This window comes from Lagenorhynchus albirostris, chromosome 2 (assembly GCF_949774975.1).
Source record: "Lagenorhynchus albirostris chromosome 2, mLagAlb1.1, whole genome shotgun sequence".
NCBI classification, from domain to species: domain Eukaryota; kingdom Metazoa; phylum Chordata; class Mammalia; order Artiodactyla; family Delphinidae; genus Lagenorhynchus; species Lagenorhynchus albirostris.
In genome coordinates, this window is record NC_083096.1 from 182,036,836 (window position 1) to 182,052,451 (window position 15,616).

General features: G+C 56.2%; 1 protein-coding gene across 4 annotated transcripts in view; it reads right to left on the reverse strand.

Moving 5' to 3' along the window:
* The window catches only part of KCNAB2 (potassium voltage-gated channel subfamily A regulatory beta subunit 2), a 96,843-nt gene that overhangs the window by 13,396 nt on the left and 67,831 nt on the right, over positions 1-15,616 (reverse strand). For all 4 annotated transcript variants that reach the window (XM_060141620.1, XM_060141621.1, XM_060141623.1 and 1 more), the window contains 6 exons: positions 13,775-13,818; positions 12,940-12,977; positions 5,500-5,579; positions 3,049-3,093; positions 1,214-1,258; positions 359-402 (listed from right to left, as the gene is read on the reverse strand). In XM_060141620.1, the coding sequence (XP_059997603.1) occupies positions 359-402; positions 1,214-1,258; positions 3,049-3,093; positions 5,500-5,579; positions 12,940-12,977; positions 13,775-13,818 (296 nt within the window). The remainder of the gene's footprint in view (positions 1-358; positions 403-1,213; positions 1,259-3,048; positions 3,094-5,499; positions 5,580-12,939; positions 12,978-13,774; positions 13,819-15,616) is intronic.

Sequence of the window (15,616 nt, forward strand, 5' to 3'; positions counted from 1 at the left end):
CCACGCCCATTTTACAGATGCTGCCACAGAGGCCTGGGGAAGTGATGTCCCTTGCTCAGGGTCACCCGGTGGGCACAGGGTCTAGCCTAGATTGAAACCCAGGCCTGTCTGTGTCTTCGCAGGGACAACACTGCCTACCCCAAGGCAGCACGGGCCCCGCCCACCCATACCCCTGTCCCCTCCCTCACGACACGGAGGGTCCACCCCATGTGAGCCTGGGTGAACCAGAGCATGGGCTGTCCCCAGGCTCCGGGCCTGTAGCATTGGTGGGGGAGGGGCACTGTGCTTTCTTCACTTTCGCATCCACGGGAAGATGCCGTGGGTTTAGGGGGCTGTGTGGAGCCAGGGCCCCCCTCACCTTCTATTATGTGCTTCCTGGAAAGGCCCCTCTCCGTCTCGGCTCTGAAAAGCAGGCGACAGCACGTGTGATATTGCGGGTGGTTTGGGGGAAAATGCTCATGACGCAGAAGTAGGTCAGCTCGTGCCACTTGTGGTCTGATTCCACTTCGGGGATAAAACCACGAGGCTATGCGGATTTGCTTGTGGAGATGACCTGGCAGAGCTGGGCCGCCTGCCCGCCACCCTGGGGAGGTGGGGCTCAGCGGGGAATGCAGGCCTCTGCTTTTCAATTTGCCCTTCTGTCTAGCTTGGAGTTTTTTCTTTTTTGGCTTGGAGTTTTTAAAAATTGAAAGCGAATCCCATTTCTAATTCCTATGAAGCCCATTTTGTCCAGCCCCAGAGAGAATATGGGGCCAGATTCCTGGAGGACGGCAGGAGTGGTCTGTGGCCCAGGAAAGGTGGAGTGATTGGGACAGTTCATGAATTTTCTGTGTTTTCCAGAAATTTTTAGGATGTTACCTTTGTAATCAGAAACAAACCAACCCACAAAAGTAAAAATAAAAATGAAACAAGGTTCGAGTACAAGGCAACTCAGACAAAGCTGCTTTTCTGGAACGTGACAATAGGGATGGCACGAGCCAGGGCAGATGGCTGCACAAACGCCAGCCCACCCCCTGCTTCCGGCACCGGGAGACAGGAAACTGTGCTGCCCACGTGCTGTCCTCCAGGAGGTTCCTGAGGTCCAGGACAGACCCCGTGCAGCCTCCGTTTCCCCAGGATAACTACCCCCTCCCCACCCCCAGGGGCCTCCTAAATCAGGGGTCTCTGCAGACCTGGCCCCTGGCCAGGGACAAGGTCTGCCCGTTGCACCTACTTTCCTCCCCAGAAGATCTTGGTGGTGATGACGAGGCTGGATCGTCTGCGGAACGAGAGAAGGAGGGGTGTTACTGGGCATGATCTCTTGGGGTCCTCCCTCCCCCCACCTTCCCCACTGTCTTCAGCTCTTACACAGGGGTCCTAAACCCTTCTCATCCTGGAGCATAGGGCGTGAAATGGGGCGCCTCTCTGCCATTCGATGTTTGGGGTGTGCCGAGCCCAGGGACCTGAGGCTCCCCATTGAGCCAGGAGACAACCCACAGATGAAACTAACCTGTGGATGCCACTAACCATGGAACTAGGGTTGGGCAGTGGGGGCTGGAGGGAGACGGAGTCTAGTGTGATGGAGCCTGGAGCCCAGAGGAGGGGGGACACTCAGGAGAGGGGAGGACAGGGCTCAGGGAATAGAAGGCAGCTGCGGCTCCCTGGGGACTCCAAGGAGGTCAAGTGTAGGGGCTGGCGGCTGGATGGAGGGCTCTGGAGAGGATGGAGCGAGGCAAGGGACCAGGCTGTCTGGTTCTTCCTCTACTGGCTGAGACTGTTTCAGAAAAGCTGTGTGTGGGGCAGCCTTGGGGAGCGGCCTGTGGGACACTGAGGTGGGGGGGAGGCTAGGGTGGGGCTGACCCGAGAGGCAGGCAGGTGATGTTCCTGGGGGTTCGGGCTTTGGTGGCTGAAAGCCAGAGGAAAGGGTATAGAGTCAGGTCTCCCGCTGCAAATCCACAAGAGGCAGCGCTGACACCTTTGTGACTTTGCCTGGGAGGGACAGGTGGGCGGGGGTCATGATGGCCCCTCCTGGCCACATTTGACCTTGACCATTCCCATAGGAGGGTGGCACTGTCTCCTGGGGTCGTGCTTTCCTCTAGTGGGGGGTGTAGGGGGAGGACTGCTCAGGAAACAGCTCCTCAAAGCCAGGAGCTCCACAGCCCCAGTGTGGCCTGCAGGGGCGATGACCTAACTGGAATCTATCTCCTCAAGACTTCAACTAAGATGTTATCAGGGCCCTCTCTAACAGGTGCAGTTTCCTTTTAACTGCAAAGTGAGCAGGGATACATTTTGGTATCAATTAGAGCTGAGAAGAAACAACATGGGTGGGGCAGGAGGAGGGGTGTCAGTCATCCAGGCCCCAGAGGTTGGGGGAGACTCTGAGTTTGTGCGCTAGGGGAGGGGAGGGAGAGGGGAGGGGAGGGGGAGGGGGAGGGGGAGGGGGAGGGGGAGGGGAGGGGAGGGGAGGGGAGGGGAGGGGAGGGGAGAGGGAGGGGGAGGGGAGGGAGAGGGGAGGGGAGGGAGAGGGGGGAGGGGAGAGGCCCCGCCTTCTAACTGCTTCTGACTTTGCTGAAAATAAAAACACACAGGCCACAGGGACCCCAAAATGCAGTCAAGCGCTCAGCCTGGCCTGACTCCAGGAGGACGGGCGGGAACTCTGCTTGACACCAGACACAAGGCTCCTGACCGGCTTTCCGGGGGAGGGGGGAGCTCCCCCCCTCACCGCGGTGCAGGCCCTGGCTCCCCGGGGTGGCCACCCACAGTGTGAGTGCTCGCACCCCTGCAGGAAGCATGGGGCCGCCTCTATTCTGGGATGCTCTCACCTTCCCAGAAAGAAAAATTCTGGAACGGCCAGGCCTTAGACAGCCTGGCTGGTGGCACAAGGGTGATGAGGCCAACCCTGGGTGCTCCACCGGAAAACAGGAAGGAACAGCCACCGGATCCTTGCCCGGGTGGTCTGCCCATCCCACCCAGGACCCCAGGGTGGTCCTCTTCCCTCCCACCAGCCTCCTCCAGCCTCTTCCCTGTGCGCGTGCGCCCTGGGGATGGAGCACAGAGCAGAGTAATTACCTCCATCCCTTCTTCTTGATGATGTTTCCTAACACCACTTCAGCCCTGCCGAGAAGACCGAGACATGGGGACTTCATTACAGCGTAACAGAAACACCAAACCTCGCCCCACCTGGACATCAGCCACAGGATCCCCTCTGTGAAAATGCCACTGGGGCCGGGGCGCCGGGCTGTTAATGCCCTTTGGCTCGGGAAGCTCATTCCAGAGCAAGGAGAGTGCCTGGGAGCAGCTGGGTTACTCCCTGTGGAGGTGGCCGTGGGCGTGTGCCACTTGACCCAGCGATGGCAGCTCCGGCTCCCGCAGAGAAGGAAGGAGCAGTGTCCTGCTGGGCAAGACCAGCAGCAGACTGTTGCCCTGGCCCGTTGGAAATTCACCGGGGAAAACGCTCGGCCACGTTACATGGGGGAAGTTTCTAGACACGTATATTTTTTAAAAGGTAAATTATTCACCAAGGGCATCCTCTGTTTGCAGAGACGATCCACATGTACTCAGGGCTGAATTTCCAGCCGAGTGCGTGCGTGTGTGTGTGTGTGTGTGTGTGTGTGTGTGTGTGTGTGTATATCCCTCTTGTTTCTTGCTTCTGAACAATAGAGAGACAGACGCCATGCTGACTGCTCTCTGTTCTGCTTGGCCTCCCTCCGGACCCTGCACCAAACTCAGGCCAGCCGGGGTCACGCGTGGACCGTTCCAGCCTCGCTTGGCACTGCAGCGCTGGATTAACTTTTCAGAACTTTCTGCTTGTGGCGAAATGTTTCTGAGCAAAAAACGACAGACGGAGAACCATCCATACCCAACTACATTCCAATTATAACAGCGCCTGAGTCACCCGCTCAGGAATAACGGGTTCTAATTTGTGAGCTGCTTAGCATACGTTCTGAATGCTCTTCATTTGCGGTCAAGGTGCACAGATAGTCACTCAGCCCTGGGTCTCTTCCTTTTATTCCTGGGTCCCTCGGTGGTGGCACAAAAGATCAGGAAAGGAGGAAGACAGGGGAGCAGGCAATGGTCCCGGGGCTACAGGAGCTGTAGGCAACGACTCACCCGAAGCCTGTTGCTTTCGGCTGTGAATTCTCCTGGCCATGAATTTGGTAAGCCTCTGCCCAGCGGGGGCACAGAAATCCTGCAGCTCTCCGGGAAGTGCCCAAAGCATGAGAAGCAGGGGCACTCAGTAAGACAGACGCTTGGCGCTCTGGTGAGCAAGAGGGACTCGGCGTGCTGGCCCCGGCACGCCAGCCCCGGCTGTCCAGTTAAGCTGGGGGAAGTGAAGACAGTGACGCAGACAGTGTGGCTGCCGTGAAAGCGGGGTGCTGGGCCCGGACACAGGGCCATCTGGAGTTGCCTTCCTCACGCTCTCCTGGGCAGCAAAACGGAGGCAGGCGCAGGGCCAGGGAACAGGCTGGGGTGCTCGGGATGGGGGGACGCCTCTGGGCTTGGCATCTGCATTGGGCTTTTCCACCTCTGACCCTTCAGCTTAGCTCATCTGTCTGGAAAGCATTTCGCTCTGATGGAAAGCAGCTGCCGGTTTGGAGGGGTGGGGAGGGAGCTGTGGCATCAGGAGGACAGAGGGCTGCTGACAGGGTCTGGAGGAGATTTGGGGGTCCCAGTGGAGGCCCTCGGGGCTGTCAGATCATCAGAGCAGGACTTGAGCAAAGTCCCAGCTGGGGTCCTGATTCTCGGTACCCTAGGCCCCATCGAGAGCTGCAGGTAATATTACCCGGAGCGTGTGAGGCAGGTGCTGGCCCTGCGGCCACAGTGCACGGGCGGTGGGCCAGGCTGAGCAGCCCAGCTGATGGGAACTTGGCTTGCCCCAGGCAGCAGGGGGCCAGAGGGAGGACAAAGAGAGAGCCAACAAATGATTTCACAAACAAAAGCTGACTTTTGGAAACCCGATGCAGGAGAGTGGATGATTTGATTACAGCCAGTCTTTAAAACTGAAGCCAGCAGCCCTGGCTGAAGAGGGCTTTTACATAATTGAGTAGGAAAATTCACTGCCAAGATGGGAAGAGCAGCTCCCTGCAGCGCTCGGCTCAGCAGACCCTGCTCTCCCCCGCTCCTGAGACGCCCTGCATTCCCTGCAGCCCTAATTGCACCATTAAGATGTGAAAATATCAGGCATGTGGGGCTGCCTGCACTTCGCGGGCGCGGCAGGAGAGCCCCCTGGACTACAGCTTAATCACGGCTCTCCCCCAACGCAGCATCTTTGGCACCAGAAGGGCTGTGGTCATCTTGCTGCTTGAACACACGGGAGTTTAGCAAGTGGCCAAATGCTCTGTGATTCTGGCCCCGTGAAAACACCACCTCCCCACGCCGTTTACAGTTTAGAAAAGCAGGCAGAGTGGGAGGTGCAAACCCTCTGGGGAGTAAGAGCCCCTGGAGCAACAGAAGCTCCGGCTCTTCCCGGGGAAGCTGTGGTTGGCCTGCACGCTTCTTCCCGTGAAAAAAGGCACGTACTTGCCCGCCGCGTAGACTTCTGCGGTATCGAAGAGGTTGATGCCATTGTCGTAGGCCAAGGTCATTAGCTGCTCTGCCATCTGAAACGAGAAAACAGGGGCTCTCGCAGGCGGCACCATCTTGCCAGCCCAGGGGGAGGGCCCGGAGGCCCCAGAGCACAGCCTCGTGGCCTGGGAAGACCCCCCGTGTGCCAAGGCGGCCCTGTCCCCGCCGCAGGACAGGCCTGGACGCAGCTCAGTCACAAACCCATAGAGAAGAAAGAAGACAGAATGAATGCAGAAACAGCCTCCGGACTGTGAATTTCTTGTGAGCAGGGACCCCACCTATTAGGTCATCTCAGGGCTTAGCACCTGTGCTGAGTTGAATCGTGTCCCCCAAATTCATATCCACCCAGAACCTCAGAATGTGACCTTATTTGGCAGTGGGGTTTTTGCAGATGTAATTAGTTAAGATGAGGTCATACTGCTTTAGGGTGAGTCCTACATCCAACATGAGTGGTGTCCTTATAAGAATAGACACAGACACACGGGGAAGAGGCCATGTGAAGATGGAGGCAAAGGTTAGGTAATGAGCCTGCAATCCAAGGAATGCCAAGGACTGCCAGCCAGCAGCAGAGCTGGGAGACAGGAACAGAACTCCTTCAGAGCCCTGGAGGCAGCGCGGCCCTGCGGACACCTTGATTTTGGACTTCCGGCCTCCAGAGCTGCGACGGAATAAACTTCTGTTGTTTTATGCCACCCAATCTTTGCGCTGGCCGTCCCGGGAAACGAACACAGCCCACAACGGGAGCGTGATAAACCTTGGCAGAATAAATCCTCTTCAAAAGCTATGGCTAGAATGTGCCCGTGATGCTGAATTCTTCCCAGCAACGGCAGGAGGGGGAAATTACTGTTTGCAGATGGAAAACTGCTATCCTCAGCTAGCCCTCCGGCCTTGGCCCTGCTTCTCCGGTGCCTTGCAGACCGGGGTGGATGAACGGCAACCGATGGGCAGTCGGGGCGAGGATCCGAGGCAGCCTGCCTGCAGTCGACAGCCTCCTCCAAGAGGCAGTGGGCAATGAACTCTGCTGGCCCGCTGGGCAGTGCAGGCGTCCGTCCGAGCAGGGGTCACAGATGCAAACTCCCCCACCAGCCACTTCTCGAAGCTCAGCTCAGAGCCCCAAGCCTCCCTCCCAGTAGCTAGCCCAGGGTGCGGTGAGTAATACTTAACCCTCAAAAACTGCACGACAGCCAGCCAGCCAGCTAGGTGCGGCTTCTAGGAGCTTCTCCCGATACCAAACGCGGAAGCCCCACCGGCCAGGCAGGTAAGGAGAGGGAGGCTGGTGCCTGGTGAGGGTTTAGTGGGGTGGAAGGGGGCTCAAACACTGCCGGGCGTGACCAAATCCTTTTATTTTTCAAGAGAAGCCGGAAATCCGGGATATCGGGGAGCGGGGTAAGTTCCGATTTTCAAACGTTGGCAATGAACCCCAAAGGTTTCAGGTGATGAGCAGGCCAAAGCTACCCCGTCAGTCAGCTGCTGTCTTCCGACGAGGAAAGCTCATTGGTGGAGGAGTTTTCTGGATCCATCTGCAGCGCGGACTGGCTCCTCTCCTTCCTCTGCCTCAAGCGTAACAATGTAGCAGGAGCTCCCCTGCGCCCTCCTTGGGGTCCTCCCTCCCTCCCTCCTCCTTTCTTTGCCTCCAGAGCTGCAGGCACACCAGGCTCCTTCCCTGGTTACCCGCTTTCATCCTTACTTTTCCAGGATGTGTCCCACCAGGCCGCCGGAGCTCTGCCCAGGAGAGGACCGTGTGCTGGGCCCCGCAGGTTACACAGATGGTTCAGGCGTGCACGCTGTCTCCTGGGAGGGTTCTGAGCGAGGTGACCCAGGGCCAGGGCTTTTATTTTCATATTTCAGACACACACATATTTTCTTATGTCCCCATTGTGCTCACAGGGAGGGTACCACACTGTAGGTATTCTTTTGCATTTTGCTTTTTTCACTTACAATACATCCTGGAAATAGACCCATAGCAGTTCGTGGAGATCTTCATTCCTTCAAAACTTGTTTTTAAAAATCAGGGTAAAATATACATAAAATTTACCTTTTTTTTTTTTTGCGGTACGCGGGCCTCTCACTGTCGTGGCCTCTCCCGGTGCAGAGCACAGGCTCCGGACATGCAGGCTCAGCGGCCATGGCTCACGGGCCCAGCCGCTCCGCAGCATGTGGGATCTTCCCGGACCGGGGCACAATCCCCGTCCGCTGCATCGGCAGGCGGACTCTCAACCACTGCGCCACCAGGGAAGCCCAAAATTTACCATTTTAAACTTTTTTTTTTTTGCTGCGCCACGCAGCATCTTAGTTCCCCAACCAGGAATGGGACGCGTGCCCCCTGCAGTGGAAGTGCCCAGCCTCGATCGCTGGAACGCCAGGGAAGTCCTCTAACCATTTTTAAGTGTACACTTCAATGGCATTAAGTAGATTCACACTGCTGTGCAACCATCCCCACCGTCCATCTCCAGAACCTTTTCATCGTCCCAAACTGAAATTCCATCCCCATTAAACGTGAACTCCCCCTCCCCTCCCCCCGGCCCCTGGCCCCCACCCTCCTACTCTCACTCTCTGTGATTCTGGCTCCTCTAAGTGCCTCGCATGGGGGGGATCATACAGTCTTTGTCCTTCTGTGACTGGCTGACTTAGATGCCCTCAAGCTTCATCCGTGGTGTAATGTGGCAGAGTTTACGGGGCTGGGTTTTGAAGGGTGGTTAGGAGTTTGTCAGGCAGGCAGGAGGAGGGCAGGTGGAGCAGGGGGCGTGGCAGGCAGTAGGGCTGGTGTGTGCCGAGGAGCGCAGCCTGCTGCACCTGCTGCACCTGCTGCACCTGTGGTCTTGCCCGTCCTGTGCTCAGGTCAAACACCTGGCCACCCTCCACTTGGCTTTCTCTCAATCCAGGATCAAAACCTTTAGCCAGTCGTATCAGCTCCCGCTTGCAAACGGATCTGGAATCTGACCGCTCCTGCCTACCTCCAACTGGGCCCATCTGGTCCAAACTGGAGCATCCCTCGGCTGAGTTTTTGCGGTAGCCCCATAACTCTCTCTGCCTCTGTCTGTGCCCCTGCCACCCCTGCTAGGCAGACTGTGGTCCACAGACCAGCAGCATCAGCATCAGAGATGCAGAATCCCAGGCTCCAACCCAGACCTGCCTCATCAGATCTGCCCCAGCAGATCTCCGGGGACTCGTGCACACGGTACAGTCTGAGAAGCACCTCCACCGGCCATCCGCAGTGCAGCAGCCAGACTGAGCCTAGTAAGACCTAAGTCAGGGCAACCTTCCTCTTTGCTAGAATCCTCCAGTGGCTTCCATGCCACGAAGGGTCAAAGCCAAAGTCCCCACCAGATCTGCTCCCTCACCTCTGACCCCATCTCTTGACACCCCTCCCACCATGGCCTCACGCAGGTGGGCACACACCTGTCCCCTTGGGCTGGAACGCTGTTTCTCTGGATCACCAGGTGGCTCACTCCCTCACCCCCGCCTTCCTGCATCGTCCTGTGCAAACCTGGAGCCAACACCGCAGTCCTTCTTTCTCTGTTTTCCTATTCTCTGTGGTTGACTAAATAGTGGTTCCCCAAAGATATCAGGTCCCTGGAACCTGTGAATGTTACCTGAGGTAGAAAAAGGGACTTTGGAAACTTGATTAAATTAAAGGAGATTCTCCTGGATAAGCTAAGTGGACCCTAAATGCCACCACAGGTGTCCTTACATGAGGGAGGTGGTGGGAGATTTGACACTGACAGGGGACAGGGACGTGACCACAGAGGCAGAGGCTGGGGTGATGCGGCCACGAGCCGAGGACTGCAGGCAGCCCCCAGACACTGGAAGAGGCAGGAAGTATCCTCCCCTGGAGCCTCCACCGGAAGCGTGGCCCTGCTGACACCTTAATTTCAGCCCAGTGATACTGATTTTGGACATCTGGCCTCGAGAACCGTGAGAGAATAAATGTCTGTTGTTCTAAAGCACACAGCTGGTGGTAATTTGTTTTAACAGCCACAGGAAAGGAATGCACTCTCCATCGTATGTTTAACCTTCGGAGATAAGATGGGCTTATGGTCTGTGATCTGTCCCCCTCTCCAGACAGAGAGCAGCCCGAGGGCAGGGACCTGGAGCTCGGCGGTGCTCAGCCGGCATGAGCTGAATGGAGGAAGAAAGAAAGACGTGAACACCATCCTAAGTACACCCAGGACCTGGGTGACTATGGACAGAAAGAGAATTGGGGAATCTGGGAATTTTCAGATTTTCTGATTTTTGGACTGCTATGATTTGGGTGTAATTCCTCTTCCAGGTTTTTCTATGTGACTATATGTTTTTTCCCTGCAACACGGCAACTCTGACATACACACGGCTGTCTCTGCTGTTTTCCGTGCTCTCTCATCATGGTTCTGTCCCCTTGTCAGTCATCAAAACATGACTTCTAAAGACTTCTGCTCTGTGGGTGCATCCTGCATTATGTAATGGAGCTTCTATTTGGTGACTTTTCAGTTATTTCCAATGTCAAGAGTCCCAGAGGCTGGAGGCAGAAGGAACCTCAGATGACATGTGGGCCACTTCCTGTCACCCCCACACAGGGGACAGGGAGGCCATCCTGCCCCCGCACGGTTCCCCGGAGCTGAGAGCTGGCTCTGAAGCACAGAGCCCAGGTAGGATCCCTCTTCATCCCTCTCCAGGTGTGACCTTGGGCACCTGCTCAGTCTTGAGGCTCTGCTTCCACGGAATGGATAATAAAACACCTACCTCCTTGGGTTGAAAGAGGATTGAGAGCCATGATAAATGTAAAGTTTAGCTACTATTCTTATTGAATTCTTATTGCCCAGGCTGCTGGGAACACGTGCCCCAGGGGCAGTTTTCCACCTGAACAGCTGTGTGAGGTCACAGAAAGGGCACTGAACTAGAGTTTGGAAAGCTGATTCTGTCCGGGGCAGCTCTGGTACTTGGCCACGTGATCTGAGGTTTACTAACACCGTCTGCTCCCCGTGTCCCTGCCCAGCCCACAGAAGCCTCCCTCCCTGGGACGACAACCCACAGATATTTGCAGATGCTGCTGTGACCCCATAGGACCGGGGATGGCAAGCCTTTTCTGTAAAGGGCCAGAGGGTAAATATTTTAGGCTTTGCGGATGGTCTCTGTGGCAACTACTCCACTCTGCCCTCATAGCATGAGAGCAGCCACAGACCATATGTAAACGGACTGGCGTGGCTGCCTGCCAATAAAACTTTATTTACAAAAGCGGGCTGTGGAATTCATAGAGGCAGAGAGTGGCTGAGAGGTTACCTGGGGCTGGGGGGTTATTGCTTAATGGGTACAGAGTTTCTGTTTGGGGTGAAGAAAAATGCTGGAAATAGACTGTGGTGATGGTTGCACCGCAAAGTTAACGTACTTCATGCCGCTGAACTGTATATTTAAAAAATGGTTCACATGGTACATTTTATGTTATGCTTATTTTAACCACAAGAAAAGTGGTTAAAATGGCAAATTTTACATTTCATATATTTAAGAAGAAAGAAAAAACAAAACAAAAAAACCAGGCTGGGGACCAGATGTGGCCGCCAGGCCATCATTTACTCACATTTCCTCAGTCCTGCGGGGGAACGCCACTGTGCCATAGTAAACCCACCAGTTCCTTGTTTCTGTGTCTCTCTGGCATCTGGGTGTGGCATCCTGCACGCAGGACACAGGACTCTGTGTCTGGATTCTGTGGCATGCCAAACGCCTTCCTTTGGACATGATGTTTGCAAGGAACGCAGTGTTCCACGTGGGGTCACCCAGCCGGAACGGGGTCCCAGACTGCGCCGCTCTGGGCTTGGGCAGCACACGTGTTTCTCTGCAGCCCAGGAGGGTCCTTGCTTCCTGTGGCGCCAACCCCGCTGGTGCAGACCAGGCAGCCAGCTAAAGGATGAAATCCAGGCATTCTTCCTCTGAACCGCGGAGAGGTGGGCCCCTCAGACTTGATGTGTTGATTGTTTGGGACACTAACTGTAGGGTTTAATAGGAAAATTCCGCTGGCTCTTACACTCAATCATTTTCACCCGCCAGGACCTTTTAGAACCCCGAATCTGTCATGTATTGTATCCTCTGTCCTCCCAGCTTTGTGGCATCTGGAAACGACTTCCATCATCTTCAGACTTGTCACCATGTCCCTGATGGAGCCGCGGTGGAGGCCGGAGCCAGCTGTGGCTGCCATTGGATCATTAATCAATACTCTTTGGGTGTAATGGATCTGTTGGTGAAAAAGTCACCTAATTGGACGGTTACCATCCGGCCACTTTTCTGTATCTTTCCCACAAGGACAATGCACACAGCGTAGCTAATGCCATTAGGAAATGAAGTCACATCCTCCACAGAATTCTTCCACATCGAAAGGGTAACAGGCGAATTAGACACCACACACTTGGTAGACCACGTGGGCTCCGGGGCTCCAACCTTCTAGGTGCTTGGAACCAATCTGGTGGCTGAAGGTGAAACAATTCCCTGCATCTTAAAAACTCCTGACTTTACCTGAGATAGCCCCCAGAACCTTAAAGCCAGGGCAAATAGTTCTACAACAGCTACTGTCATAAAAGAAAAAGGAACGAGAATGCAAATTAAATGCATCTAGATTTCGATGGAAGCCAAGCTTTCCCTTTGAAAAATAACTGAGCAATCACAGTTACAAGGTCTCAAGTGAACTCACTTATTCGTTTTTAAATGCAATCTTTCCAATAGGAAGTAGAGCAGACATGAAGACAGCTTCTTGTGCAGAGGTTCAGAACTCTCTGAGCAAAACCGCTGTTCCCACTTCCACGATATTCACTCCCTGCCCCGAAGTGCACACCAGCCTGGGAACACTGTCTTCTCCAGGACAGACGCTGGCTGCACCGAATCCCAGTTGTGGAGAGAGAAGCCCCAGCAAGTGCATCCCATGGCCGTGCATCCCATTCACGACGGCTATGGGGCATGCGCAGTTAGGAGCCTGGTCAAACATTCAGCTCCTCGGTCTTCGGTTTGCAGCAAAATTTCCAGGATCTAAATTCTAAATGGCCTCAACAGATATGTATTGATGTTTCAGATTCACGTGCGCATCCTCTGTAGGAGTGGCAAAGAACTGCATCGGGCTTGATGATTTGGAAAATGTGCTCTCCCTGAATTCCTCCGGCTAACCGTGGGATAGGTGTTCTGTAGGTGAGGAACCTGATTTCTGGGACTTTAAGGGACTTGCTGAAGCCCCAGTGCACCCAGCTGCTGGGTGTTCGCGCCACTACAGGGCTCACCCTTCCTGTTGTCCCCCAGGGCACCCTGGAGAAACAGTAGGAGGGGAGCCAAGGCGGCTGCCCTGAGCACTGACTACCTGGTGCATTTCGCATACTCTACCACGTGCCTGGGCATGGGCGGCCCTTCCCCGGGGCCTGGGGGAACGAGGGAGCCCCATCTTACCTCGTCCGTGATCTGGCCTCCGAAGGTCACCCATGTTCCTGATAGGAGAGATACAGGCTCAGGTCAGAGAATGGCCCCGGGAAGCCCAGTTCTCCCCAGGGCGCTTGGACCTCGGGCTGCAGGGCGCAGTGGGGCAGCCACAGGCTGCCACGCCGCTCTGCGGGAGCGTGTGCTTGGCATGCGTGGACACCTGGCCTTTGGGGCATGTCTCCCTCTCTTGGAGCCAAGGAACCAAGGGGACAGTAAGTGCCCAGAGCAGGCAGCTGACTGCAGGGCTTTGACATGCTCGTTGGCGCTCAAGGCGCTGCAGCTCCTATTCCAGGGACATGCCGTGGGCAGCGGGACCAGGGCTGCCTCCCTGAAGATGTGCAGGGCTGACAGCCATGCCCTCGAGTTTGCTGGGCGGTGTGTGTGTGCGTGTGTGTACGTGTGCACCGTGGAGGCGGAGAGACAGCGTGATCTGGGAACAGAGTTCATATCTGGCAAAAGAAGAAAAAGGGCAAAATCTGACTGCCCCTCATGAGGGACTCTGTCACGAAAGGCAAGAAGTTGCTGGTTCCCCGCGGGCAGGGTGCTTCCCTGATTTCCTGCTGCTGGGCAGTGGGCTGTGTGTGCAGAGGGCCCTAGTACTCCCCTCACTTCCCCTGCTAAGGCTGCATCTCTGCCCTCCTCCCTCTCATAGGCCCCTCCCCAACTGCCTCTTGGTTACCATGGCAACCGAGCATCTTCCCCCCCCCCCATCCTGGCTCTGGGTGCAGCTCCCTCCCCCACCCCCGGCCTTCCTGCCACCCCCGCTTCCTTGCGCACCACTGGACCAAGAGGACCCCACACTCACCAAGCCCCAGGCAGGAGACCCGGAGGCCCGACTTGCCCAGGTTCCTGGAAAACAAACGTGGCGTGAGTTCTCAGCGGCCAGGGCAGAACCCAGCCTCCCGAACTGCCCACCCACCTCTTTTGAGGCTCTGAAGGCAAGGGGTCCTTTGGAGAGAGGCCCGCTGCTAGCCTACCCTGGGGGTAAAGGGCCAACCAGGGCAGAGCCACGTTGCTGGGACAGGCCACGCTGTGACCACGGCAGGGCCCCGGGAGCCACCTCGGGGAGAAAACGTGGAATGGACCCCATCTTATTTCATGGGCTGAAACAAGACTGGTTCAGGCCTTGTGGCCCCGGATGCAGGGTGTCCTCTTATAAGAAGCTTCTCTTTCCATTTCTTTAGTGTCACGTCTGTGGTTTTGTGTATCTTTACTCCCTCTCTCCGAGGAGTGGAGGAGAAGTTAGTCCCACATCACCTGGGCCACACAGCCCTGGGCCCTGTCTCTCTGCAGGAGGAAGTGGGGGCAGATGAGAGCCCTGTTGAAGGGCACTGGTGCCCAGAGCAGGCCTGACCCCCAGCCAGGGCCGCTCAGGAGGGTGAGAGCCAAGATCCCCTGGCAGCACGTCCTGATCAGACCCAGTGGTCACAGCTGAACAGCCTGTCCAGGGCTCCCTCACGGGCCCCCTGAGGCGCCTGCCAGATGGGGCACATCCTGGGGTCCACGTGGGTGAGCTGCAGGCTGTCACTAATGTTCTTAGGAGGTCATGGAGGGCAGCAGTGCCCTGCTGAGGGCTGGGATGCCGGTCCGTCCTGGCCTGTCCCTCCTGCACAGGCTGCCTGGGAGCCTGCAGGGCAGCAACAGGCCGGGTGTCACTGATCCCCCGACAGCTCTGTCGGGCAGGTGCTTCTCTTTTCCTGATATTCCCATTTTACAGAAGAGCACACTGGACCTGCGATTTCACCCAGGCTCTGAGAACGTGCTCCCAGCCACAGAGGCGTGCTCCCGCAGCCCCGGCCCTTCATGGGAGCTGCCCAGATGGTGAGGTTGCCAAGTGGCAGAGCGGGAGTCCACTTCCCTCGTGAGTTCCCACTGCTGGCATCCCGGTCCTGGGACCAGCCCGGGGTGCGATACCCTTCTAGGCAGTGGGAAGCCAGAGAGCTGTGAGAGATGCAGTGGGTGAACCCCAACCTCCTTCCCTAGGGCCGTCTGGCATTTCTAACTTCAGTGGATGCTCTGTCCTGTTTTTCTACCCTATGTGGCCCCTGGGAAGCAGGTGTGGGGCTGAGCGGGACCTGCCCTTCTCTGACATGGGCCCACTATGACCTTCTGCAGCCTGGGTTTCCCTGGTTACAAGATCCCTGGACCCTGCCCACATTACAGGTAGTCGTTGGTCGGGGGTGGATAGAATAAACTTGTAAGCGGTTTGATAACAGTTTGTCACCAAATTTAAAGTAGTTCTAAACTGCCCAGCTTTCTTGTTAAATTTCCCATTAAAACCAGCCCAGCCATTGGCCCACTGTTCCTACAGGGAATGCTGGGATTTTTCCCTGAGGACATAATCACAGCTGGTTTCTTTTTCGGGCAGGGGAGCAGATCGGCAGTGGCTACAAGCAGAGGCTCTGAAGCTGGAGTTCAAATTCTGCTTCGACCTTCCAGGCTGTATGCCTGCCCCTGGGCATGTCATGTAACTGCCTGATGCCTCGGTGGGCTCATCTGTAGAATGGGCTCGAGATGCTGCCTCTCTCAGGGGGTGGCCATGAGGATGAAATGGGATAACACATGTGTCTGGGGCACAGGGTCACAGAGAGCACAGAACGGGGGGCAGCAGCCTTTTCCTTAAACGAGAAACAACAACGGACAAATC